Source organism: Lynx rufus, unplaced genomic scaffold (genome assembly GCF_022079265.1).
Source record: "Lynx rufus isolate CCGP_SWC_20201006 ecotype Redwood Valley unplaced genomic scaffold, mLynRuf1.p SCAF_24, whole genome shotgun sequence".
Taxonomy (NCBI): domain Eukaryota; kingdom Metazoa; phylum Chordata; class Mammalia; order Carnivora; family Felidae; genus Lynx; species Lynx rufus.
This window is the reverse complement of record NW_025814839.1, coordinates 20,825,990-20,853,267: the sequence shown is the minus strand read 5'-3', so window position 1 is coordinate 20,853,267 and position 27,278 is coordinate 20,825,990. Positions and strand designations below refer to the sequence as shown.

At 51.1% G+C, this 27,278-nt stretch overlaps 1 protein-coding gene across 1 annotated transcript in view; it reads left to right on the top strand.

The window, feature by feature from the left end:
• SEZ6L (seizure related 6 homolog like) overlaps positions 1–27,278 on the top strand; it is a 179,737-nt gene that overhangs the window by 129,452 nt on the left and 23,007 nt on the right. The window contains exon 10 of the mRNA XM_047088516.1: positions 21,705–21,901. Within this exon, the coding sequence (XP_046944472.1) occupies positions 21,705–21,901 (197 nt within the window). The remainder of the gene's footprint in view (positions 1–21,704; positions 21,902–27,278) is intronic.

The window sequence follows — 27,278 nt, the reverse complement described above, 5'->3', positions numbered from 1 at the left end:
CTGATCTGATACTAAAGCTCAGAACTAACGGACGAGCCGGAATACATGTATCTGAAAGGAACAGAACATGCAAAGGCCCTGTGGCGAGAAAAAGCCTGTGAACTGCCTGCGTAGTCAGGAGGAGGGGGGAGGTTTAACAGGTACTCTGCCTATGGTAGCAGTTCATTTTCTTCACCTGTCTCTCTCAACTAGAACGGAAGGTCCTCGTAGTGAGGGCTTGCTCTCATTTAGCTCTGCTCCGGGGTCTAGCACCGAGCCTGACACATAGTGAGGTGCGCAGGAGATCACTGCTGAGTGAAGAAACACTGTAATGAATGGAGAGTTACCTGGCTGTGCGGCTGTTGGCTGTACTCCGTGGGGGCGCCTAGTAGAGGCTCCATCTAGAACTTGCCCCCTCCTGAACTCCCCAGGGCTGGGGAGAAGCAGAGACAGATGGTGGTGTTTGGAGAAGCAGAAGAAAGGGCTGCCCGGCAGGCCCAGACACCGTGGCTTGGACAGTGGAGAGCAGGGCGGGGAGTGCCAAGCTCTGAAGAGCCTTTCTGGAGGCAGCCTGGGCCTCAGGGGGTCAGCGCTCCCCTCAAGCCTGAAGCCAGAACCCAGTCGGCTGGGAAGCATGACTCAGGGCCTGCCGTGCCGTGCAGAGGAGGCTGGCAAGGGGGAAGTCGTTTGCAAAATTATGAGTGACCGTCTTTTGAAGCTGTCCCTCAGAGGCTGCCCCAGAACCTTCTATCCCAGTTGAATCAAAGAGGCACAGACCTCGCACAGGTGCCCCTTGCGGACTTCGGGCCAGGCCAACCTGGGTCAGAATCCCATCCCCTTCACTCCCCCGCGGTTTGACCTCGGGCTTCTCCCCGGCTTTGGCGCTTCTCGTCTGTTACGAGGGCCTTGGAACATCGGTGTCCCGCGGCTGCCGGAGGCAGCTTGTGAACATCCCTCGCCCATCCTTGCCGTCTCTCACTCCTGTTCCCACCTCCCTGGCTTCCAGAGTCTGGTGTAAGTGCTCATTCACGCAAGACCTCGTTCTCGAGGGTCTGCCGTGAGCCAGGCCCCATTGTAGGCTCCAGAAAGGCTCTGACCGTTGCCCCTTGGGCAGTCAAGTTTATATTGGAGAAGAGCAGGTTGGATTGTCTCTATTAACTCTGGGCAGGGGTGGGGACATACGTGCGCGCCTGCCGTGTACGAGCCGTGGATATTGGGGAAGGGGGTTGGTTGTGGAGGGGCGCCCGGGTGGCTCAGTCGGTTGAGCGTCTGTCTCTTGATTTTGGCTCAGGTCATGATCTCACGGTTTGTGAGTTCGAGCCCCACGTCGAGCTCTGTGCTGGGAGCCTGCTTGGGATTCTTTCTCTCAGTCTTTCTCTGCCCTTCCCCCATTTGAGGTCTCTGTCTCTCAAAATTAAAAAAAATAAGAAACATTGGGGCACCTGGGTGGCTCAGTTGGTTGAGCGTCCGACTTCGGCTCAGGTCATGGTCTCGCAGTTCGTGAGTTCGAACCCCGTGTCAGGCTCTGTGCTAACAAATAGCTCGGAGCCTGGAGCCTGCTTTGGATTCTGTATCTCTCTCTCCCCCCCCTCCCCCCGCTGCTCATGCTCTGCCTCTCTCTGTCTCTCAAAAATAAATGCTAAAAAAATTTTTTTAAAGTAAACATTAAACATAAAATAAAATGAAATAGGTAGGGGTTATGGAAAGAGTTCAAGGGAGGCCTGGAGTCTTCTTAGCTGACGCTTCACATAGAAAACGCCATTCTAAAGCTGTCTCCTGTGGGAAGCTTTCTGTGGCTCCCTACTGCCCTCATGATAAATATGAAGGTGTAGTCCTGGCTTGGGAGCACCCCACCGCCAGAAGTTACTGGCAAAGCACCTCAATCTTCAGCCAGGAGAAGGAGAATCCAACTCCTGATAGCCTGGCTTCTCTTGGAGAAGGTCCCCCCAGCCCCGTACCCCCAGAAATTGTCTGTGCCTCCCGCTTCTGCTGGGCTCAGCGGCCTTCTCCTCACAGTGTGTCCCCAAGAGGGCGGTTTTGCGTCACCAAGAGTGGCCCACATCTCCCCTCGGTGTCACAGGCCTGAATGAGGAAACAGGAAACCGGGAGCCCTTCCTTTCACTCCCTCTAGGCATCAAACATTCAATTAACCTTCAGCTTGACACTAGATGGGGTTTTGTTTCCACTGCAAAGCGCGCAGTGGGGCAGCCGATCCAGGGACCTGAGCAGTTAAAGCAGAAATGGTTCGTCAAAGCCAGGCCACCGCTGGCATTAGCATCAGGAAGGGACCCCTCGCCCGGGGCAGACTTTCTGTCTTCCGGCCAGCCTGGTGGCCCCAGATTTCACTGTTAGCCGGGAGATAGGAGCCCCATCTTCCTCCTCCGTACCCTGACAGGGCATCCCGAGCAACCCTGGACCCATCACCAAGCCTCTCTGGGCCTCACATTCCTTCTCTGCAAACCGATGGGTTGCCTCGAGTCAAGAGAATAACAATTCAAACTCCTGCAGGACAGGCGCGTAATTTCTGTTACTGGGGAGTGGGGTCAGTGTGGGACGATAAGGAGGGGAAGGGTCTGTGATGAAGGGGATATAGTACGTCCCCACCTAAAATCATTTAAATTCTATTTTGTAGAATAATGGCCCTTCCCCACTCCCACCCCCCCCCAAAAAAAACAGTATCTGCTGGCCAGATCCAGATTTGAGGGGCCCACCAGTTTGTAAGCCTTGGTCTCCATAGTTTTTTCTCATTGCGGTGATTCTCATCACGGAGCACTTCCTGTTTGTGAGTTTCTTTACAGACGTAAATTCGTGTCCTCCCCAGAGTAATCCTATGGGGACAAGACAACTATTCTGTTTAATTCCTATTCCTTGCTTTCTGACCTGTTCAAGTTGGGTGTCTAAAAGGCCTCCTGAATGAAGGAGTTTAACCCCAAAGTTAAACTCCTGATCTGATTCCCCTTCCCCAAACCTGTTTCACCCCATCTTCCCATCTCGGGAAGGAATCATCCATTCTACCATAAGCTGCCAAGGTCAAAAGGACTGGGAATTTTTCTAGACGAGTAGAATGGGTGCGTGTCCAACGTCTGGCTTTCTTGGCAGTGGGGTGGGGAGAAACACCCTGATTTATGGCATTTGCCAGTTTCCTGGGTGTAACTACTCCCACCCTGGCCAATTTCAAGCTGGTTACACATTTGCCAATTTCCTCCATGTAACTACTCCCACCATGGCCGTTCCAAGCTACCAAGACAATGCCAGCAGGCTCGCCAGATGCCCGGATGCTTAACGACTGACTCACGTGGGCCAGTACGAGCTGCCGCTCCAGCATGCGCACTGTGAGTCAGATTCTTCTCTCCCTCTCACACCTTGTACCTGAGTCCCCAGTATATCCTGCTGATTCTACTCGAGAATCAGAATATGCCCAGAGTTCAAGCACCTGTGACACACCCCCCACCACCACCATGGTCCATGTTCTCATGCCAGGATTATTCCAGAGGCATCCTCACTGGTCTCCCTGCTCCTGCTTTTGTCCCCTTTGGGGCTATTTGTAACCCGCTACCTTGAGTGATCCTGTTAAAACCTAAGGCAGGTCCCACCACGCTCTGCTCAAGAGTCTACAGTAGCTTTACATTTTATCTAGAATAAAAGCCAAGTCCTTACAAAACATCCCATGTGATCTAGCCCTGGCCACGTCTCCTGCTTCATTTCTTCATTTGGCCACACTGGCTTCCTTGTTCTGCAAACTTACCCCAGGGCCTTTGCACTATCTCTTCTCCCCCATACCCTCCCCAGGATGCTCTGCCCTGAATAGCCTGCATAGCTCACGCCCTAGCTTCTTATAGGCTTCTGTTCACAAATCCCCTCCTCTGAGATGTCCCCCAACACCTTGATCATCTCTGTCATTCTTGACACTCTTACCTTGCTTCACTCTTCTATGTGGGTGGCACTTAGAGCCACCAACACACCACACATTGTCATATTTGTTGAAGTGTTTCATCCCCTCCATCTAGAATGTCACGTCCGTGGGAATAGAGGGATTTTTGTTTCTGTTTGATTCCCCGCTGTAACCCCAGTATGTAGATCAATGCCTGGCCCCATAGTAGGTGCTTAATAAATAAGAGTCAATGGAATAAAGACAACTTCTCATGGTCATCCAGCCATGAAGTTTCAGAGCCAGACTTTTAGCCCCAAATTCATGTCCAACTGCCTCTTATGTACAAGAAGGGAGGAAAGTTCAGAACAATATGGAAAGACCATAGAGATATGGCCTCCCTTTGTCAAGAAACCCATATTTATTACGTGACCGGCAATGCTAAGAAATAAAAGTTTGACTAAAAATGATCACATAAGCATCTGACTCTTGGTTTCAGCTCAGGTCACGATCTCCGGTGTCATGAGTTGGAACCCCGCGTCGGGCTCTGTGCTGACAAGGCAGAGCCTGCTTGGGATTCTCTCCCTCTCCCTCTGTCTGCCCCTCCCCCACTGGGTGCTGTCACTGTCTCTCTCCCTCTCTCTCAAAAAAAAAAAAAGAATAAATAAACTTTGAAAAATTATCGTGTAAAAAACAGTAAGGGTAAGACCCCCAACAGAAGGTTATACAGAGTTAGAGTGTCAAAGGATTTGCCATCAGAGACTTAGAAGCAGAATCTAGAGTGAGGACCCCAACCCAGTGATGGCCAGTTCCGTCGGTAGAGTTTGAGGCCCGAGCCAGGTGGGGGTGGGGGTGGGGAGGCCATACCGTCCTTCTGCGTAATCAGATGCGGAGGTGAGGGTGATGGTGAGACCACAGGGCGGCCTCCGTGCCCCCACAGAGCACAACGGCCAGCATGGTCCCAGAGCCTTAGGACTTGAGGTGCCATCAAAATCAACCCGATCCGGTTTCATGGACGTGAGGGCCCGCTGTGAACGGGGCATTGAGGCTCGGCCCCGGCAGAGAGCGAGAACGGGGCAGCCCTGCCCCGGAGGAGCCCACACCGGGAGCTGACACGGCACAGACAGGAGAAAACTCCAGGGGCCCCCGAGGCCCGGGGTCGGGAGGGTGAGCCTGGTCCAGAGAAAGCAGCCTCTCCCTGGGGAAACAGCGACGTCTGGAGGCGGTTCTGGCCGTGCCATTCGCGTGGGGGGAGGGGTGCTGCTGGCGTCCGGCGGGGAGGGGTCACAGATACTGCCCAACACCCCGCGGTGCATGGGACAGACCCCGCCACAAGGAAGTAGTGGACCCAAAGCGTCAGTAGGACCGACCTACTCAGGGACACCCTCGCCAAGACGGGCAAAGATGGGGGTGGGGAACCGTGTCTGAGACCAAAGGAACAGCATGCGCTAAGGTCCAGAAGCAGGAGAGCACGCCTCTCTCCTTTTCGGGGCTCGAATATCCAACATAGGCTGAACGCTGCGTGCATCCAGGGCTGTCACATCGCAGGCACCTTCACAGCAAGCACGTGCACCGGGTTCCATCATCGCCTCCATTTGACAGATGGGTACGCTGAGGTTCGGACAGGGGAAGGACAGGGGAAGGGCGCCCGTGGCCACACAGCGGGGACCCGAGTGGAATGCACTCTGCTTGCCGTGTCTCCAGAGTCTGGGGGCCTCCCCCGCACCCGCACTTGAAAAGAGCCGAGGAAGCCCTGTGAATCTGGAGCTCAGTGACGCAGGAGGGGCGGCAGTGGAATCAGGCAGAGCCTTGAAGGCCGCTTTAGGGAGTCTGCGCTCGCCGCGACTGGGCAGCAGGGGAAGGGTTTCAGCCGGTACCGGGATTAACGCGGTGCACAGGGGAGCCGAGTCCTCCGGTCAGCAGCCTCGGGCTCTCCCCGCGGACTCTGGCGCGCGTCTGGCAGTGTGGCATCTGGGCCTGGCGCCTCCTTCCTCCCACAGAGGGAGTGAAAATAGCATCTCACCCGCGAGGGTTACGTGAGGCCCGAGAGCTGCTGGGTTTAATTTATCTTGCTTGGTTTCCGCTGACAGTTTTAGTAAACCAATTTGGGTTTGATAGTAAAAATAATTCTGTCCTCAGGGCCCCTCACGCCGCCTAAGCGTTGGAAATTGTTATTTATCGCCTCGGTGAGGGGGAGGGCGTTTGCACTGTTGACTGAGCGGGGTAGGTGGCCCGTAGTAGGTGCTGGGCAACGTTTGCTGAGTCACGAGGACGCAAACCGCGCGACGCAGGCGAGAGGGGGCGTTGTTCCCTGTCACCCACTGGGCGGGTCTGTGGATGCCGCGGGACGTTGGGAGATCGGCTCTGATGAGTCACCGTCTCTGAAGGACCTACTATGTGCCCGAACCCGAACTGCATGCTTCACACCCCTGAGCGATAGAGAGCATGCGCGTTATTATGCAGAGATAATAATTGCATAAATTAGAGCCATGGTGGGGAGAGATAATTACAGAGGGGAAATTACCTACATTAGAGATAATGTATGCACAGCGTGTCGCGTGGGGTCTGGCACGTAGCTGGCACTTCATCAACAGACACTATGATTACCAGGACTCCTTAGAAGATATTATTGTCACCATGTCCCGGATTTGCAAATGACAGAGAGCCTGTTAAGTGGCTTTCTCAGGTCACACAGCCAACAAAGGACTGAGCCGACGTTCGCACACACACACCGTAGCCTCCACGTTTATGGGCTTGAACAAGCTTTGGGAGGACCAACCGTATGTCTCTGCGATGCTCTGGGGAGGCTCCCAGACCTCCAGAATCTCCAAAGCTCAGGAAGGGAAGGAGTGTCATAAATAGACAACCTGGAGACAGGCAGGCTAAGGGCCGTGGCCGGAGGGGTGAGGGCGGGGAGGTTAGCAGGATGCTGTGTGAGCTCTGTGCAGAAGGAGTGAGATGCAAGCACTCGTGAAGAGTGTCAACTGGCCAAGCTGGAGTGGGGGACGGGCACCCCAGGAGGGATCCTTGTGAGCAGGGGGGGCTCAAGCAGTGAAAGCAGGGACCGTTAGACAGCAAACGGACGCCCCGAATTGCAGCGTTAATTAGAACCATCCGTCTTGCATTGTTGGTGTTAGAGACGGGAAGGACGGTGTGTTATCTTAAAACGAGTCAGGAACCCCCAGACTAAACCCCCTTCGTACCCCAAATGCCTATTCCCAAACCCATCATGTACCTCTCAGCTCCGTCAGCTTACCTAAAACACAACGGAACACGAGCCCTTTAAAACATTAAGGATTTCTGAAATCAGTCTCTCTCTCTCTGTGTCTCTCCCTCTCTCCCTCTCCCTCCCCCTCTCCGTAAAGCATAGAAAGGAGAACTAAAAAACTAAGGAATTATTGGTGAAGGCATCATAGAATGGAAGAGCTGGGAGGGGCCCAGAGAGGGGAAGTAATTTGCCTGGCATCACACAGCAAGTCAGAGTTAGGACCAGAAAAACAGCCTAAGCTGTAGATGCTGAGCACAGAGGTCACAATCTTGAAAACGCCACATGATAGGGAGACACAAAAGCTTCTAGAGTCAAAAAGAGCTACGTTTAGGGGCGCCTGGGTGGCTCAGTGGGTTGAATAGCCGACTCTTGATTTCAGTTCGGGTTCATGAACCCAGGGTCATGGGATCAAGCCCTGAGTCAGGCTCCATGCTGAACGTGGAGACAGCTTAAGATTCTCTGTTTCTTCCTCTGCCCCTCTCCCCCATTTGCACGCTCTCTCTCTCTCTCTCACTCTCTAAAAAATAAAAATAAAAATAAAAAGAGCTACATTTAAATCCTGGCCCTGCCACCCCAGTAGCTCAGTGGCCTCGGGCAGGCCTCACAATGGGATACTTTGTTCACTTTATCCCCAGTGCCTGGCACAAAGCAAACGCTCAATAAATATCTGTTGAATAAAAGAGAGAGGTGGTAAGTGTGTGAGTTAATTAAATAACATGTGTATTCTTAGTAAAGTTTCTCACATAGAGTAAGCAAATAGCCACAGCTGACACCATTTTCACCCCTTACTATGTGCCAGATTTTATGCTAAATACCTGACATGCCTTATTTCATTGATGGCGACACCATCATAAAGGATGTCTTACGTTCATTGAGCACTTGCTGTTTGCCAGTCGCTGAGTGCTTTCCCCAAACTACATCATGTAAGCCTTACCAGGAAACCTATGTGATGTCACAGTGGCACTCCCCTTTTACAGATAGGGAAACTGAGGCTGAGAGAGATGAAGCCACTTGAGGACACAGCTGGGGAGGGGCCGAGTCAGGACTCGAACTCAGGCCTCCTGGGCCAAGGCCAATGTTATAACCACACCATAAGTAGTTGTGAGGTGCTCCGCAAGGGAGAATCCCCTGACCCCACCTTACAGAAGAAGAAACTCAGGCTCAGAGAGATGTCTCCCCTCCCCGCCCCCTCCGTTTCGTGGCATCTTTTGCAAATGTACACATACCTCTGGAAGGAAACAATTTCAGCCAGGCTCCGGCTTGCCTTCTCTGACTCTGCTCTGGAGCCCAACCCCAAATCCCTCCCTGTTTATGGGGCCTCAACACAGCTCTCTAACCAGGAAATAAAAGGACCTAATAACAAAGCCCAGTAACCATATGATTGATAGCCGTGGAATATTTCTCTTCAGCTACTGCCAACCTGTTCTGTGCTAAGTTAATTCCAGGCCCTAAAAATTAAGTACCTTGTCCAGAGGCACTACAGTTCTTTAAACAGGGATATAGCTGCTTTGGGCTGTAAGAATTCAGTTTGAGGTCCAGGCAACAAGGAAGAGCCAACAGTCAAGGGCAACATTGATGCCAGGAGCACAGATTTCCAGTGGAAATCATGGAAGGAATGGCCACAGTAGAAATAAAAACCTTCCAATCCATTAGTGGAGGGAGATGGGATTTCCCCGGAGCCGAAAGTTGTAAGGAATCCAAGAAATCACGGCAAAATTCGGGGAGCCCGAATCCCATCCTGTTGCGGATGAAGAAACTGGGGGCCCAGAGACGGGAAGAGACTGTCTCAAGATTACTCTGTCAGTCAGCTCCTGCTGCATAACAAATGAGCCCAAACTCAGCAGCATAAAACAGCAAGCTTGTATCATTTCTTTCGAGTCTGCCAGTCGGCAAGGCAGTTCTTCTGGTCTCCGCCGGCTCACATGTGCCCCTCTGGGCAGCTATGTGTTGGGTAGGTAGCTCTGCAGATTGTGACTGGTCTTTTTTGGGGGTGGGGGGTGGCCATCAGACAGTCTGGGCTGGCCCGGCCCAGGATGGCTCTTCTGCCCCGCCTGTCTCTCCTCCTCCAACTGCTAGCTCGAGCTTCTTCCCATCATGACTCGCCAGGGTTCCAAGGACGATGAGAAGAAGCGTCCAAGGCCTCTTGAGCCACACTAGAAATTGGCACAGCAGCATCTTCTGTGTCCCGTAACAAGCCACAGAGCAGGGCCGGCCCACATTCAAAGGGTGGAGACCCAGACTCCTCCTGATGGCAGGTGCTCCAAAGCCTCCCTGCAAGGATCACGGACGCAGAGAGGGGCAGAGCTTTGAAATCATGTTTGCGCTCAAGCTACCTCAGCCAGGGAAGAGTGAGGGTCAGAAGCCGGGTCTCCCGGTTCCCCACTTTACCAAAGGAATCCGAGGCTCAGAGAGGTGAAGAACTTGCCTCCGATCCCACAGCTAGGAAGTGAAGGAGACGAGATTTGTGCTTAGCACTTGGTCCCTGGAATTGCGAAGGCTCGGGGAACGTTGCCTTCTCCATACAATGCCTCCAACACGCGGGAGAGAGCAGAAGGCCTTGGCTTGTGCTGGCAAGTCTCGGGTTCAGGTCCCAGCTCGTCCACCTATGGGCTGTGCGACCTTGGATGAGTCACTTCACTTTCCGGAATGTCAATTTCCTCTCTTTAAAATGAGGAGAATAATGGTGCCCACTTCGTAGAGTCTGAGAGAATGAAACATTAGGCAAGGACCTGGTACATTACATACACTCAGTAATTTAATTGGCAGCTGTGAGCTGTGATGATGATGCTGTTGTTAATTCCTTCTCTGGCATGTGCACACACTGAGCTCCATTTTACACACACATGCACGCACGCACGCACGCACACACGCACTCACAAGGGTTGATTGCCCCCGAGCTTGACGTTTGGCATGACAGCTAGGAATCAGGAGGGTTCCTGCAGAAGTGCTACCCAGGCATCCACCTGATGGATTACTCCCCCTCCTGCAACGTGCAAGGGGCTGTCGTGGCCAGTGGTAACAGGACAGCACGAGCTCCAGGGTAAATCTTCTGCCGGCACTTGCCCCTTTCCTGCTCCTCAGCCCCTCCATACTCTTCCCAGCCTTGGTGATCAAGCAAGAGCAGCTGTGGGAAGGGACCCGCCGCCTGCCTTGAGCTGGGACGTCACCTGGCTAGTGCACACCTTGGAGCTCGAGCCCTTCGGATGCGATTAGATTTGACATCCTAGGGAGACGCAGCTGCTTGTTTCATGAATCCCTGACATGCAGTGGCCTCACTCACTTACTATTCAGGGGTGTTTCCTGAGGGCCCGCCGTGTGGCTGGCATCGCATCAGACTCCCCCGGATCAAGCCCTGACCGCGAGCCAGACTCTCTGCGTGCCCAGTACCTCTGTCAATTTACCTAATCCTCAGAGCAACCAAGGAGTCCACACGATGACGTCCCCCATGTCACAGATGGAGACACAGATGCTCAGAGGGGCCCGGTGGCTCACCAGCTGGACATAGGGGTGCCGGGGTTCGGACCTGGCCGTGTGACACTGAGCTCGTGGCCCGCACTGCTCTGCGCAGTGGCACCGACGTGATCCTGACGGCAGCCAGACTCCCTTGAGAGTTCTGGGCAGCCCAGCGGCTGGGCAGGGCTGTGGTCCAGGCAGTGCGTGCTGGCCAGAGGCCCTGTCTGTGCTCCTCTGACGGCCATGACCTGGGGAAGCCCCGGGGCGCCCGCCTGGTGCCTCCCGGGAGAGCTCAGGGTGAGCCCTCGAGGTTCTGAACGGGTCATTTTTTCCTGGGGGACACTTCCCGGGCAGAGCCCACGCTGCCAACCCGGCACTGGGCTTACAGGCAGTGTTTCGGCAGCTCAGATGAACCACACCAAGGTTTTACAAGTGATGCCTTCAATGTGTGTGTCAGGATGGGGATTCGGAATGACAGGGACACATCCAGCAGCTGTCAGCTCCTGCTGGGGACAGCTCTGAAACATCTTCCTCCAGCCATGCAGAGCCCAGGGCCCCCTCCTGCGCGTGTGTGTGCGCACGTGTGTGCAGATGGCCACCCTACATGCATACACATCTCTCTCTCTCTCACACACACACACATATACCCCATATACACACACCCTGTACACACACACACACACACACACATATACACATTGCCACCCCCCCACACAAATCCCAATCTACCCTCAATTATGCTCTCTCAAGGTCAGCTTTTGCACCCTGACTTAGAGGTCCTAATGAAAGAGGCCAGAGAGCCCCCGAATTTTATGAATTTGGAGAAGCTCCTCCCCAGAAAGAGGAAGAGGTGTGGGCATCTCCACACAGGGAAGTGATGGAAAGGCCACAGGTCTGTGCGTGGTCACTCTTGGGTCCCCCAGGCTTCACCAACCTATGTCTGAATCCTGGTATTCCCACGGTGATGCCTTCACTGCCGCTGAGTCAGGAAGTGGGGAAAATGTGGGGTCCGACCCTCTGAATAGGAGGAAATCATGGCCGTTGCTAATTCATTGTTTTATGGTTCATGGATTTGGGGATTGTCATCTGGGGAAACTGAGGCCCGGGCTGGGCAAGAGACTTGTCCATAGCCCCAGAGCAGAGAAGTGGCCAAGGGGGTGGTCCCCTGTGCGATCTCATGACACCGGGTTTTGTTGCCACACCCCCTTACCACACTCCCCTCCTGCCTTTACAGGCTATGTCACTCATCATAAATATTTTTTAAGACAAAAGATGCTCTTTTAATTGAATTCCTGGCCCTAACTACCTTCTTTACAGCCATCCACAATATTATCCCTATTTTACAGGCGAGGACACTGAGGCTCAGAGAGGTTATGCCACTTTCTCAGGGTCACCCAGCTAGAAATCAGCACCTCTAGGATTTGAACCAGAACCCATTCTCTTACCACTGCCTCTCAAGATGGAGCAAACTCACAGGATGATTGAGGACTGACTTTTTCAGAGACAAACCAAGCCAGGAGCTGCTGGGTTTTTCCCTGGTCCACAATGCTGGGTGTGAAATGTCTTGACATTGACCTTGACCAAGCTCTGCCCACCGCATTCTGAGATGGCTCAGTCCAGGGATGTGGAAATCAGAAGCAGCTCAGCCCATGGGTGGTCCCAGAGGACAGGCATGTGTAACCCAGGAGTCTCTTTCTTCCCGTTCTCTTTGGGTATGAGAGGGGAATTGGTGGAGAGGGGGACAGGGGGAGAAACCAGAGAAAGGAGGAAAGGCAGTGGAGAACAGAGACTGGGTGTCATCCCCTCTGAAACCACAGCACAGAGTAGCGCCTTTGGGTCCTGGTTCAGCCTCTTGGGGAGCTTGGAGGGACACTGACCCGGGGGCCCACCCCTTGACATGTTGAGGGTCTCATTGGTCTGGGGTGCAGCCTAAGCATCATCGAGAGTGTTTAAATCTCCCCAGAGCTTTTCACGTGCAGCCGGGACTGAGACCCAGCAGTAGAGGGCTGGTTCCTGAGCCTGACATTGACAAGCACCTGGTGAATATCTCGGGGAGAGAGGGAATAAGGAAAGGAAGCACAAACAAGGAAATTAGAAAACCACTCATTTTTATGCACTCCCGTGTCCTTTTAGGGGGCCAGAAAGATTGGTTTTCTGTGTCCTCCCTGGAGCTGACATGGTTTCTTGTCCCGTCTGCCATTTTATCAAATTTAATTGAAACCGAATGAGCACTGGGCCAAAGGGACCTTCAGCAATTCCACGGTGCTGAGGGGTGTTTAACGGTGGCCGTGTGGCATCATGAAGGCACACGGAGGCCTTGGGACCTGAGCCTTCCTGGACTCGGTTTCCTCCTCTATAAAATGGGATTCATGACATCGCTCTGTGGTGGAGGGGATCTCATGAGAAACAGACACAAGAGAACTCTGGAGAGGTCTTTTAAGAGAAATTTGAACGCGCCTAAAACTGCATTTATGGGCTTTGGGTCCCTCTTTTTTCTCCCTTATTTAAATCCTATACTTTATTTCCTCGCCATCTCTACTGTCCCACAGAGGTCCTGCCTCAATTGCAGCATAGTGTTTTCTTAAAGTCATGCAAACCCTCTAAGCCTCAGTTTGCCCATCTGGAAAATGGAGGAAAATTCACCATAATTCATGTAAACGACATTTGTCTCACCTGTGCCAAGCCCTGTGCTGGGCCCCAGGGACACTGGGGAGAGGTGGGTACGGTTCAGGGAAACTTAGCCAGCCCAGTGTGGGAGATGAGAGAGGTTCTGCCTTCCAACCACACGGATTTGGAGGCTGGCTGCCCTATACGACCAGCTCTTTGAGCCTCCTTGTGCTTCTTCACCACCGGGTGCCTCAGTTTGCCCCCTCTGTGATATGGGTGAGGATAGTAGTTCTTCCAGGGTTCGTCTGAGGATAAGATGTGTGAGGTGCTCGGAAGAGCTCCGGGCATCAGGAGCCTTATGGAAACCTTGACTGGTTATCATATCGCTGTCAGTGCAGGATGGGGTCGGGAGCACAGAGGGATGTTGAGGAATTAGATGCTGTCGAGCAGAGAGGTGAGGGGAGGCCTTCCAAATAAAGGGGCCAGCATGGGCTAAGGCAGGTCTAGGAGCATCAAAGGGTCTGGTGTACAAAGATGTTTGAGACAGCAGAAGTGAGCTGTGGGCCCGACCATGGACCCCCTTGGAGTCCAGGAAGGCTGAAAACCTGGACATTCTTGTGTGCATTTAATGTCGCTTCTTCCACAGACCCGTTCTATTAACCAGCTACTTCTTATCTCCCCCCGCCCCACCTTAAACTGCATATAAATTGGCTTGCTTTTTCACTTGGCTTACCCTAAGCAAAATAATGTCCATGAAATTAGAAGTTTGATGCGCAGACCGTATATTTATATATATATTTTTCGAATCCACATTTAAATAAATACATAACCATTAGACATTTTCAACTACGTTTGTCTAGCTCAAATCATCCTGCGAACGCCACCAGGGAAAGCCTTTTAAAATCTTAAAAAAAAAAAAAAAAGATTTCTAAGCGAGGGTCAGCCGTTTGCTTAAAAAGGAATAAAGGAAAGCAAGGTGGCTTGCTCATCATTGCTTTCTACAACCTCTGTGGAATATTAATGGCGGCAGCTCAACAGTTATAAAGCTCACCTACCACCTTCCCCCCACATCCGGGCCCGATTGGCTGAGGCAAGAATGGGCACCTGCTGCAGGGGAATGCGAATCGCGACCATGCTTAGGCGCACACCGCCCTCTGCTGGCCGAGAGAATTACCGCTCCAGAGAAAGGTTTGCCCATCTGTGTCAGAACCAAACTCGTATTCCTCGCCGAAACCTCTCTGGCTCTCTAGACCCTAATGAAAGCAATAATGGGGGTCCCTTGAGCTGTTTTTATCCTTTCTGAAGAGGTAATACAGCCACATGATTCAAAATCCAAAAGTACAAGAGTCTACTGTGGAAACCGCAAACAACCTCCCCCTCTGAGCCTCTCCCCAGAGGCCATCACGGTAATTGGTTTCTTATGCGTCCTCCCCAGACTCTTTCTTTCTTAAAGATTTCTTTTTTTCATTTTTTTTGACATTTATTCATTTTTTTTGAGAGACAGAGAGACAGAGTGTGAGCAGGGGAGGGGCAGAGAGAGAGGGAGACACAGAATCCAGGGCAGGCTCCAGGCTCTGAGCTGTTAGCACAGAGCCTGACGCGACACTTGAACCCACGAACTGTGAGATCATGACCCGAACTGAAGTCAGACACTTAACCGACTGAGCCTACTAAGGTGCCCCAAGATTTTATTTTTAAGTAATCTCTACACCCAACGTGGGGCTTGAACTCACGACCCAAGATCAAGAGACACATGCTCCACCGACTGAGCCAGCCAGGTGCCCAGTGTCTTTTTAAATATGCCCCCCCAAAAAAACCTTAACAGAAATCTCCTATCTACCAAAATGAAGCCCCCCAGACTAAGTAACCAGTTTAATGCTGGTTTATTACATACCCGATTATACACCATCAATAATGGCAACAAAATGAAGCAGATTTCATTGTTATCAAGAAATGCAAAATGCTTAGGAGATGGTCTTTTAAAACAAGGAGTTAGAGAGAAGAAATATTACCTTGGTAGGAAAAAAAAAAGGTTGAAATGATGGGTCTAATCAAATGACCTTTAGCGACGATGTCATAAGGACATAGGACTCAGCAGGATGCCAGGGGCAGTGCGACGGGGCTTTTCCTCATCCTGCAGATTTTGTTTGTAATGTTCTATTCACAAATTTCCTGATGCCAGACTGAAGCTAGTCACACTTTTTGGAGACACGTATATGTGGCTTTCATGGGACATCATGGGGTTTTTTTTTTTTTTTGAACTGAAGGGAAACTTTATTAGTCTTCTTGTTAAAGCAATCTAATTTAAAAACGAGCTGAAGTTAAGAAAAAGAAAGAACACGACACCTTTCACAGACAGACAGACAGACAGACGGGGCAGGGGTGCTGGGAAGGGGCCTCCTGGTCAGATCTTCTCCATCTTGGAAATGAGGTCATCACAGATTCGGGTCAGTTCCTCGTTTTCCTTAGTCTTCTGCTCAACCGTCTTCTCCAGTGATTGGACGCGCATCTGCTCCTTCCTCAGGCTGGCCTGGAAGGCCAAGGCCTCCACCTGGGCCTTGCTGCGCACCTGGGCGATCTCCTCGTTGGCGCGCTGGAGTTTCTCCTCCGTGTGGGCCTTCAGGGCCTGTTACCATGTGTAACATATGGTTCACATCTCGGGCTTTGGCATCCAACAGACCTAGGTTAGGGTCCTGGGTCTGACTCTTACGTGAGCCTCAGTTTCCTCATCTGTTAAAACAGGGATGATCCTAGGTGTTAGCGTGTGGATTTCTTGTTTGAGTGCTTGAGCATTGTTTGAAAGCTAAATGAGGGTCTTGGGAGATCTTTACTCAGATATCTGGCCCATGAGGTAGCCCAAAAGGTAGTTTTGTTGGGCTGAGTAGAGACTGGAACTGGAAAGGTGAAAAGGGATGCCAAAAGTGGGGGCACTGGATAGCGTGCCCCCAGATGACTGCCCCGACCCCGGAAGGGGCTACAGGATGTGCCTGGAGCAGGGTCAAGGTGGAGAGGAGAGGAAGCTACAACCCAGCAGGTCACGGCCACGGGCTGGCTTTGGAGTGTCTCATCGGGCAGTGCAGGGGTGTTGTGGTGCAGGGTTTGATTCTGGCAACCAGCATATCAAAGAAGAATGGGGGGCGTCGGCAACTTCTACAGCTCAGTGGCACTGGGTACCTTCACACTGTCGTGCAACCAACCCCTGCATCTAATTTTAAAGCACTTTTCATCCTCCCCAAACGGACCGTGTACCTGTTCACCCAGCCGTCTCCGTTTGTCCGCGACCCTTCCTCCCAGCCTCCCTTCCTCCCTTCCTCCCTTCCTCCCTTCCTCCCTTCCTCCCAGCAGCTTGACCCCCAAGCTGCTTTCTGTGTCTACAGCTTTACCTATTCTGGGTATTTCTTATCAAAGGCATCATACGCTGTGTAGCCTCTCGAGACTGGATTCTTTGACTCTGCAGAAAGTCTTTAAGGTTCATCCATGATGGAGCATGTGTCCATGCTTTATTCCTACTTATGGCTGGATGACATTCCATTGTAGGGATACACTGCGTTTTGCTTCTCCATTCATCCGTTCAGTGAAGGGACCAGATTTATGTTTCAGAAGGATTCATCTGGCTGCCAAGGAGAGAGACTGGGGCCAGGCAAGGAGGTGCTTCCCTATAGTCCAACTGAAGGGGGATGGAGAAAAATTAAAGACAGGGGCAGAAGGAGACACAGGAGCGGGGGTCTCCTGGTTGGAACTCCACGAAAGCCTGGCCCTTTGGCCCCATAGAGGGACTGGAGGAGACAGGGGCTGTCCCTGCGGCATCCTCCCTGCAGAGGACCTGCCTACACCCAATTCCAGTCCCCTCAAACCCACCTGCCTGCCAGCATCTATCCATCCCACGTCTGTTCTGGAGTCAAACTGACATCCTGATTTCTCAGCACCTCCCTGGATTGTTATCTGGCCGATGTCTCCCTGGAGTCCTCGATGGAAGGCCCCTGCTGTGCCCCATGGCCAGTCTCTTGGCTGTTAATTCTGCATTTTTGTCTCGGTTGCTGAGGACAGTCCAGCGGTGGGGACCTTGGATGCCCTCCGTGTATTAAATATAGCCGGATGGGCAAGCAAAACGCAGGCTTGTCTTCTGAGGTGGGCGGGGGAGAAAGAAGAAGGTGGATCCAGAAGGATAAGGCAGAGAGTAACCTACTCTTTCACTGCCCCATCATTCATGGTCTGTTTTCTTTTGTTTTGGTTTTTTTTTTTTTTTTTTTGCACTTCTTGGGGGGAAAGCTTAGTTTTTACAGGTCTTCTGGTCATAACAAGTGTGGCTCAGTCTACTAACCATAAAGCCCTAAACATCATTCATTTTCAAACTCCCCGCGCCCTCCACAGGGCTCCTTAGGCTGGGAATTCTGCAGTAGGGAGGGCCTGGGGGAACTGCTTCCTGCTCCCAAAAAAGCCTGATTGGACAGCACGGTCGCATCACGGAAGATACAGAATGCCGGGCTTTTTCTCTGTCGTGGGGAACTTGATGGGGGCAACGTCTCTTGAGTCTGGCTGCTCCAGGATGGGGGACACTTTTAAGGAGACCCACAGTGGCTCCTTTCTTCAGGGTCCACATCTGGACCCAGGAAATATGATTCCTGTCCCTACTTCATTAGTGACGGGGAGCTCACTCCCAACGCCTCCTTTCCCCTCTTGTCTCTCTCTGCCCCCAAGGCAGGCAGGCAGCTCCAGTCTGACTGAGAGTCCTTACTCTCCTCTCCCCAAGCCCCAAAGGCACCTGCCAAGCCACCAAGTGTCCTTGAAGCCCTCCTCACCAGGCTTAAGGTGAAGACGAAACACTTTCTCCCCTCCCCTAGTCCCCCCTCCCGAGTGACCCTCGCTGAGTAGGTCCTTCTTGCGAGCCTCTTTAGCAGCCCAATAAATGCTTCGCCTTCTATAAGCTAGAGAGGGGGAAGGGCGCAGATCGGAAGGGATGCATTGATGGCAGAGGCAGGTGCCATGGATACCCTGTCTCAGTCCTACAGCACTTGCCACGGTGTACCTACCATAGCTTCCTACTGCAAGCACCTCGTGGGCAGGCCAGAAGTGCTGGGGGTTGGTACACTTAAGAGCAACCCTCAGCCAATGAGGGATCAGTGTTGGAGGATGAATTCCCAGTTCCCTCTCCCCCGAGGTATGTTCTACACCATTGTTGACTGTTCCTGCGGGACTGAGCCCAGGGCCCACAATGGAACTCCCCCGTCGATGCCTATATATTAGCTCCTCTGCTTCCTCCCACCTCACCACCTCACCAGTGCTGCCTGGGGTGGCCTCCCAGACCAGCCTGACTCCAGGAGACATTCGTCTTTGCTCAGCTCTGCTTCTGGAGGACCCAGTTTCAGTCAATAGCGCTTTCAAAAGTAGGAATACTCAGAACCTATTTGCTTATTCTTAGCTCAGGGGACTTCTGCTGGAATCCCAGGACAATAGAAGTTGCAGTTAATAGTCTGTTGCACACGGTTTTACAGCATGCGTTCACATAAGTCAGTGTTTCTCTGCCTTAGCGCTGTTGACATTTTGAACCAAATGATTCTGTGTTGTGGAAGGCTGTCTTGTGCAGTGTAGGATGTTTAACGGTATCCCTGTCATTGACTCCCCAGTGACACCCCCTAGCTGGGACAACCATGTCTCTGAACATTGCTAACTGTCTCCTGGGGAACAAAACTACCCCTAGTTGAGAACCACTGATGGAAGTCATCTGCTGTAAGCAGCAATCTAAAGAGAGCATGATCATGATCATGGTGACAATGATGGCGGTGAAGATAATGGCAATGGTGGTGATGATGATGGTGGTGGTGATGGTGGTGGTGATGATGGTGATGATGGTGGTGATGATGATGATGATGATGGTAATGATGATGGTGGTGGTGATGGTGGTGATGATGATGATGGTGGTGATGCTGGTGGTGATGATGATGGCAATGGTGATGGTGATGGTGATGGTGGTGGTGATGATGGTGGTGGTGATGGTGATGATGATGGTGGTGGTGATGGTGGTGATGATGATGATGGTGGTGATGCTGGTGGTGATGGTGATGGTGGTGGTGATGATGGTGGTGGTGATGGTGATGATGATGGTGGTGGTGATGGTGGTGATGATGATGATGGTGGTGATGCTGGTGGTGATGGTGATGGTGGTGATGATAATGGCAATGGTAATGGTGATGGTGGTGATGATGGTGGTGAGGTTGATGGTGGTGATGTTCATAATGGCAGAACATTCAAATGACTTGACCAGACTTGCTAAGGTGCTGTCAGTGGATTTAGAATTTGATCCCACATTTTCAGCATGCCTTATCTCACTCCAAAAGCCCATGACATAGACCGGAAATATTAAGCCCAGTTCACAGACAAGGAACATCAGAAAAACCACATGCCCTCCGTGCAAGTATCAGAGCCAGGAATCAAACCAAAGCTTTCTGATTTCCAAGGCAGCGTGCTCTTTCCAGCGCACCACCGCTTCCTGCTTTACAAAGGACAAAGAGCGATGCTAGGATTTTCAAATGAAAGCTATTTGCATCCTTGGAGATGTTTCCACTGCATTTAGATCATTGAAATGAATGATAGAGTAAAGGCAAGTTGCAGACTCTCTGGAACCCACTGTTACCAGCAGACCGGCTGTGAAGTCAGCTTTCGGAATAAATATCGGTGATCTACACGTTTCACACCAGCCTAATCCAGCCCCTTTCATGAACGATTGATGTTTTCATGGTTCTTAGAGTTAAGAGGCTCTTCCCTATCACAGGTCAAGAGCTGACATCAACCTCACTATTTCTGCTCTAAGATAGACTTTCTGGCAGGCTCTTTCATACCATAGCATATATTGAGCACCTACGACATGTGCAAGAGAAGGTGGCAACTCTGGAGTTTCAGTACAATAGGGGTGGGAGGCTGGATAGCCTTAGCTGGAAACTGGCAGAGGGTATGATGAGTCTATGGCTCTGTCTTGAAGCCACACATGCAAAGCAAGTGGACAGCTTTTATCAGGAAAGTGGTGCCAAGGAAGCCGATGGAGGTTATGGGGACAGTTAGAACGTCCCTAAATCAGCCCTTGGGCAAGTTTGCCTGAGAAATGTGAGAGATGCCGGGGAATAAAATACACCCCCTGCCCTCTGTGAGCACCACTTCCACAGTGTTCCTTGTGTTTCTGTCGTTTTTGTTCCTTCTCCTGGAAGCACCACCATGGGTGGTTTCCACCCTCCTCCGCCCTCCCTGACCACCCCTGCCCATGGGCATTGGATGAAGCTGTCACAAGGGATGGCTATTGTCACTCCTGCATGAGTTCCAGGAACTTTGCTCAGGGCCACTTCCTGGAATGCATCTCCTCAGGCAGTGTCTAGCTGCTTTCATCCCAAGCAAGATGAGATCCAAACACATAAACTTGGCTCCTTAAGCCCTTCTGGGTCTGGATCTACAGCCCTCCAGCCTTCTGTGTCCTTATAGCCCTCCAGTCTTTCTTGAGCATCCACAGGAAGCATCACCTCTTCCAGGGAGGCCGCCATGATGCCCCCAGTCTCCTCTCTCTGCACGTGCGTTGATTGTAACTGCTACCACAAGACCTGGTTTCCTTCCTAGTCTAAATATATCACCCCTCTGTGGTTCTTGTGAGCACAGCTTGGCATCTAGTAGGTGTTCAAAAATATTAGAGAGAGAGACACAAGAAGAGGGGAAAGATGTAAAAGGGAAGGGAAGAAGGAGAATAGAAGGGAAGAGGCATAAGTTAATAGCTGTCTCCAGCCAACACTGAATTATCTGGCATTCTTTCAATCAGAGATCAATTTTATCTGGCACACCTAACATAACACATGTTTCTCTGGCACATTGAAGTGCTTTCTGGATTATTAACTGTCCATTGCAGTCCTGATATTTAGTGTCAAGGTGCTTTCTTTCATTCACGTCTTTGACAATGTGTCATCCTTTCCTGTTATGAATATTGACAGCAGGTTTGAGTACATTTCATGAATAAGGTGCCCCCATCCCACCCTCTGCCCCATCCCCTACACATAATAGATACCTGGCTTTGATTTTGAGGACTTTGCCACATGATGAATGGAAGGATCATTTCACCTGACATGAAAATGCAGGTTCTAATTAGCAAGCAGGCAGCTTGCTCTGCATCAAAGGATGAAAGGCCCGTGTCACACCCCCAGCATGTAGCCCAGTGCCCGGCACTTAGCGTCACCAGCATTGGAGGCAATTTTACCGACAATGCAGCGTGCGACTGTGCAAAGACCTCCTTGCAGAAGAGCCCATCTCCTGCGTGAGTCTTCAGAAGCCCAGTCCCTCCCCAAACCCAGGCACCGTGTGTGCTCGTGGGAAGGATCAGCGTGCCCCGGTCACATCTGTGATCCATGCCTCCCTCCCCCCAGGGTCCTAGCCTAGTACCTGCTACCTAGGATGCCTTGGGAACATGTGTGTTGCCTGAAAAACTAAATCAAAGGCTTGTTGTATGCCCGTGATTGTGTTTCACGAGACCTCTCCTCTTCTCTTTGTCCCGCCCCCAAGCCTGAACCTGAGCAACAGCGACATCCTGACTATCTATGATGGCGATGAGGTCATGCCTCACATCTTGGGGCAGTACCTTGGGAACAGCGGCCCCCAGAAGCTGTACTCATCCACGCCAGACCTAACCATCCAGTTCCACTCAGACCCTGCTGGCCTCATCTTTGGGAAGGGCCAGGGATTCATCATGAACTACATAGGTAAGTGTCTCCTCCCGTCAATTTGTGTATGTACATGCGGGTGTGTGTGTGTGTGTGTGTGTGTGTGTGTTTAGATGATTTCTTTTAGATGAGTCTTTGTGGGGGTTTTGTGCTATATTGGCACAGTAAATGTATGTAGTTTTTAAGCATTTGGACTCTCTGGTTGGAAGGACCAGGTTTTGAGTTTTAGTGCTGCTATCAGTGGCTGTGGGATCTTGGGCAAGTCGCTTGGCCTCTCTGAGCCTTTTTGTCATCTGTAAAATGGAAAAACTGATGGCTGCTCCAGAGGCTTCATACCAGGACTCAGTAGATAATGCCTCATGACTTTCAGAGTCACAGCGTTCCCCTGGTAGTCAGCTGGGATTTTATATCATCAGCAAACTGTCCTGTGTTTGTGACTTCTCAAAGCCCCGTCTCCATCAGCTTGCCTGACCTGAAGCTTGGCTCTTCCTAAGGTCTCTTCTTCCCCTGAAGCCCCACTGAATGCAGAAGGCACTTGCCCTCCACCTCCAGTCCCGCGGGACATAAGAGAGGCAAGAGGAGTCTTCCTTGATCTTCAATGCGGCTTCCAAACCATTTCTGTCCCCTTCGTGTCCAAACAAACAAACAAAATCCAAAAAACACATGCTGTGAAGTTCAGGCTAAGTTCACGCTCGACCATCCGACACTCTCTTCTTACTGTTTCTTCCATCCACAGCCTTTCCTCCCCATCCCCCACTTATGAACCCCCCCCCTTCTTCATTGCTGGCAGTCACCCTTCTCTGCTCAACCTCTGAATGCTGGAAGGTCCCAACTCCGTCCTGAGTCCTGTCCTCTGTCTAGACTCACCCATGTGCCATGTCGTCCAGTCCCATGGTTGCAAGCAATACTTCTCTGTGTTCCATTGGCCCCTAATTCATACCGCCAACCTTGACCTCTCTCGTGAACTATCTACTCAACTCCCTGCTAACTACCCTTCTGCATGTGTAACCGGCATCTCAGATTTAACATGACCCATACAGAACTCTTTCCATCCCTACCTCCACCCTTACCACCACCCAGCAGTTTCCGCTGCTGCTCCTGTCCCTCTGCCCATCCCAGGAGATGGAACCACAGCTGTCCCAGTGTCTCGCACACCTGAGGCTCACCCACAGGCTTCCTGAATCCCCACTCTTAGTGTTTCTCTGCACCTGATCTTCTTGGCAATAGCAGAGAACTTGGGAGACACCAGGAGGTACTCAAGACCTAACCTCTTTTGGCATCCAAGATGGTGGGTGGTTGTGCCCTGAGGATTTCAACGGGCAAGATGCAGCCAGCAACCGGAAAACTCACTTGTGTCACCTAGGAGCTAGGTGGACACCTTGATTTCCCATATGGAAAAGGGGGATAAAAAGAGCTCTCATTCTTCCAGTCTCCCCTCTACCATGCCCACCACCAAAGACCCTCTAGCTTGATCCAGATTCTGTGTCTTTGGTTCACCCTTCCTCTTGGCTCGAAGATTTGCCCGTCCATCCTAATATAAAGCGTCTGCTGTGTACCACCTCTTGCCTCTAAAATACAAGCCCCTTCCTTGACCATTGGCTGCCTCAAAGAGCCGCATGCATGTGAAAACAAGTCCCTGGCTTTTTTGGTTTCTTTGTTTCTGGCTGGTAGACATTTCTCATCCCTTCCCGCTCTGCTACTCTCAGAGAGGCAGACACAAGTGTTGATCTTCTCTTTTATCTTTCTCTGGGGCCTTTTCTTCCCTTGATTGTACTGCTAAGTATTTTCAGAGTGTTACTGCTGCCACTTTCCATGGGCTCTCCATTTTTTACTGGGGCGAGGGGGAAGCTGGGCATAGCAGAACAGCTCTTGCTGGCTATCTAGGCGAGGTGCCCTCCAGAGTCAGCTGCCTTTGGAAGGAGAGTTTCTGGTGGCTTGGCTTCAGTCTCTCTCCTTAGCCCTCTCTTCTCCTCCTGCCCACCCCTCCGCCTCCCAGTTGGAAGATGAGGTCATGGTTTTGCTCATTTGTCCCCTCTGGTGCCTGAGTCAGCCTTCCAAAACTGCATTCAGCCTGGTGGCGGAAATCTGACCCTGTGCAAGGCTGCTCAAGGTTAACCCGGAAGTCTGGCCAATGTTCACTTTGGCACTATCTTGAAGAGGAGGTGTTCCTATTTATTGAAGCTGAAACTTTAGATTTGCGTGATGACTTGCACTTGGCAGGCACTCTTACATACATTATTTTATTTCATTATCTCCATTTTCCAGAGAGTTTGGTTCCCAAGAGTCTCTCTATATGTGCCAGGCCCTGCACTAGGCTCCAGGACCCAAGGATGAATAGACAGCTCTCCCTGCCTTTCTTTCTCTGGCTGGTGAAAGTGGGGGAGGCAGTCCCGTTAACAATGTCAGGATCACATGCTGCCCCCGTGGGAGAGGCCAGTGGGGTTTTAGGGACACAGAGCCTGGCTAATGTGGGTAACACAAAAAGAGAACAGTTGTGTTCTTCTTTCTGTTAAAGAAACACACGCTCGATTTCACAGGGAAGGCAGGTGGGCTTCTGCATTTAATCCTGATGCTGTCAATTGCTTGTGACTATCTGTGTTGAAGATCATGTTGAAAAGAACTCCAAGGAGGCCACGCCTGAAGTCAGTGGGAGAAGAATGACATGATCGCCCAATGCCGTCTGCTATGGCATGGGGGAGGTCGTTGCTATCCTGGGTTTAACTAGGCATAGATGCAATTCTCATTGCACTGAAAGGTCACATGGAAGGGTCAGGGGTTTCCACGGTCATCTAGAGATTTCTGAAGCCCCTAGACTGATCTCTAGGCCAATACCCACCTCTGCAATGCGGCCAAGGTTAATCTGCTAAGACTGCTGGCAGAACCTTCTACAGAAACACACGGGGCTTACATGATTCTGATCTCCCATAATTCAGCTTTGCCCAGACAGGAGCAAAGAACCGTTCTCCTCACTGTTTCTTGTGCTTTGCTGGTGTCTGTGGCCAAAGTGCATGGAGGCAAGGAAATAAAAAAGCAGAGATGGGTGAGTTTTTCAAAAAGATATTAGTCACTTGTGTGTTTATTCCTCCAATCCTAGGGCAATAAATACGCTCCATATTGTAGGTCAACTCCAATCAAATGACAGTAATTCCTGGGAGTCTGTGTTGAGGATTGGAGGTCTTGGTCTGACTCAAAGAAAGAGATTGTGATGATTGATTAGTGATGTCTGCCATGAGCATAAGACTGGTTAATGGAGGCATGTACTCAGTGCATTTGAGTATTTTCTTTTTAAATTTTTTTTTCAACGTTTATTTATTTTTGGGACAGAGAGAGACAGAGCATGAACGGGGGAGGGGCAGAGAGAGAGGGAGACACAGAATCGGAAACAGGCTCCAGGCTCCGAGCCATCAGCCCAGAGCCTGACGCGGGGCTCGAGCTCACGGACCGCGAGATCGTGACCTGGCTGAAGTCGGACGCTTAACCGACTGCGCCACTCAGGCGCCCCTTGAGTATTTTCTTTTGCCCAAAACTTGGACCATGATGCTGCTCTTGACCATGAGCCTAGGACCATGACTTCAGATCCTCATATTCCTAGTGCCTGGCATATAGTAAGTGCTCACAAAATCTTAGTCAAACAAATCAATAAAACCATACAAAATTCATCTTAGTGAGGTGCTGGGGTGGCTCAGTCAGTTAAGCATCTGACTCTTGATTTCCACTCAGGTCATGACCTCTTGGTTGTGGAATCGAACCCCACGTTGGGCTCCATGCTGAGCATGGAAACTGCTTAAGATTCTCTCTCTCGCTCTCTCTCCCTCTGCCCTTCTCTCCCACTCCTGCGCTCTCTAAAATTAAAAAAAAAAATTTTAACTCATCTTAGTGTCATATCATGCACATTATTTAGTTTTCACATTGCCTTAAATGATAAACAAGGTCATAATTCTTTTTTCAAGTTCATTTATTTTGAGTGTGAGAGAAAGAGAGAGAGAGCGTGTATGCAAATGTGAGCAGGAGAGGGAGAGAGAAACAGGGAAAGAGAATCCCAAGCAGGATCCACTTAACCAACTGAGCCACCCAGCACCCCCAGGGTTATAATTCTTGATCTCAACTCTGTGATTGAGGACAGTGAGGTTCAGAGATGTTTATCAACATAACTGGAATCACACAGCTTCTAAAAGAAGGACAGACCCGAAGGGAGGTCCTCCAACTCCTAGGCCAGCTTTCTCATTCTTAACAAAGTTAAGGGCCCATAAGGCTGGAACCTCCATCTGGGGTGCTGGGTAAATGTGCAAATTCTTGAATCAGGGTCTCCGGGGGTGGGGTCTAGTAACCAAAGAACAGGAAGGCTATGTGACTTAGCCAAAGCCAGCTAATTAGTGAACATTGGGGCCAAGATCTGAGTCATGGCGGCTCCAACTTGATAATCAAGAATGTGAGCACTGCAAAGGAGACGGTGGGTCTCACAGGAGCGTGTAGCCATGCTAACTCGGACTGAAAAGTCAGACAAGCAAACCTTTCTCCACCTCCGAGCACTTGGCACAAGGCAAACCATATATCCAGTATCTGCCCCCGTTTCTCCCCTTTCATCCATAGCTTGAACATTTGCAGCTGTGTCCTAAATCCTGGGCTCGGCTGATTTTTCAAAGGCCTAAATATAGAGGCTCCTGTTCCCCACGAAGCAACTCCAGGAGCCATTTCCCTCTCCCCTTCTTCTGGCAGACACCCGTGAGATCTCTGTTCCCCAAATAAAGTCATGATGAAATCCCAGGAAAAGCCATCGCTTTTTTCTCAGAATGACTTTCCTGCGGACGGCGAAGGTACACTCTGCTTTCCGCAAAAGCACATGAGAGCTGTGGATTCATTGCACAGCATCATTAGCTCGCTTCTCAAAAATCTGTGCAGTGGGCACTTGGAAGCAAGGTCGGGCTTTGGGTTGCTGGCTCAGTAACGAGGATTTGCCGAAGGAAAGCGGGATTATTCCAAGGGAAGACTCTATGGTAATGAGCTGGGGGTAGCATATTTTGGGAGTGCAGTTAACGTTCGCTGATGGTTTGCAACATGATTGGAAGAATGCACCAATAATTATTTTTATTTCCACAGCTGAGTGTTTCTCTTAATCCAGATTGCAAAAATATATATCACAAATCCATCAGACCCATGTACTTACAGACCGTCTTAGGATGAGGCTGGGAGCGTTAGCTACCATTGCTGTGTAACAAATTATCCCCACCCCCTAAAATTAGCAGTGCACGTTTATGATCTCACAGTTTCTGTGGGTCCGGAATTCAGGAGTTCGTGCTGGGTGGTCCTGACTTGGGATTTCTCATGGGTTTGTACTCACGGTGTCCTCACGGTGTCAGCTGGGGTTGCACTCATTTGAACGCTGGATTGGGGCTGGGAGCGCCATTTCCAATATGGC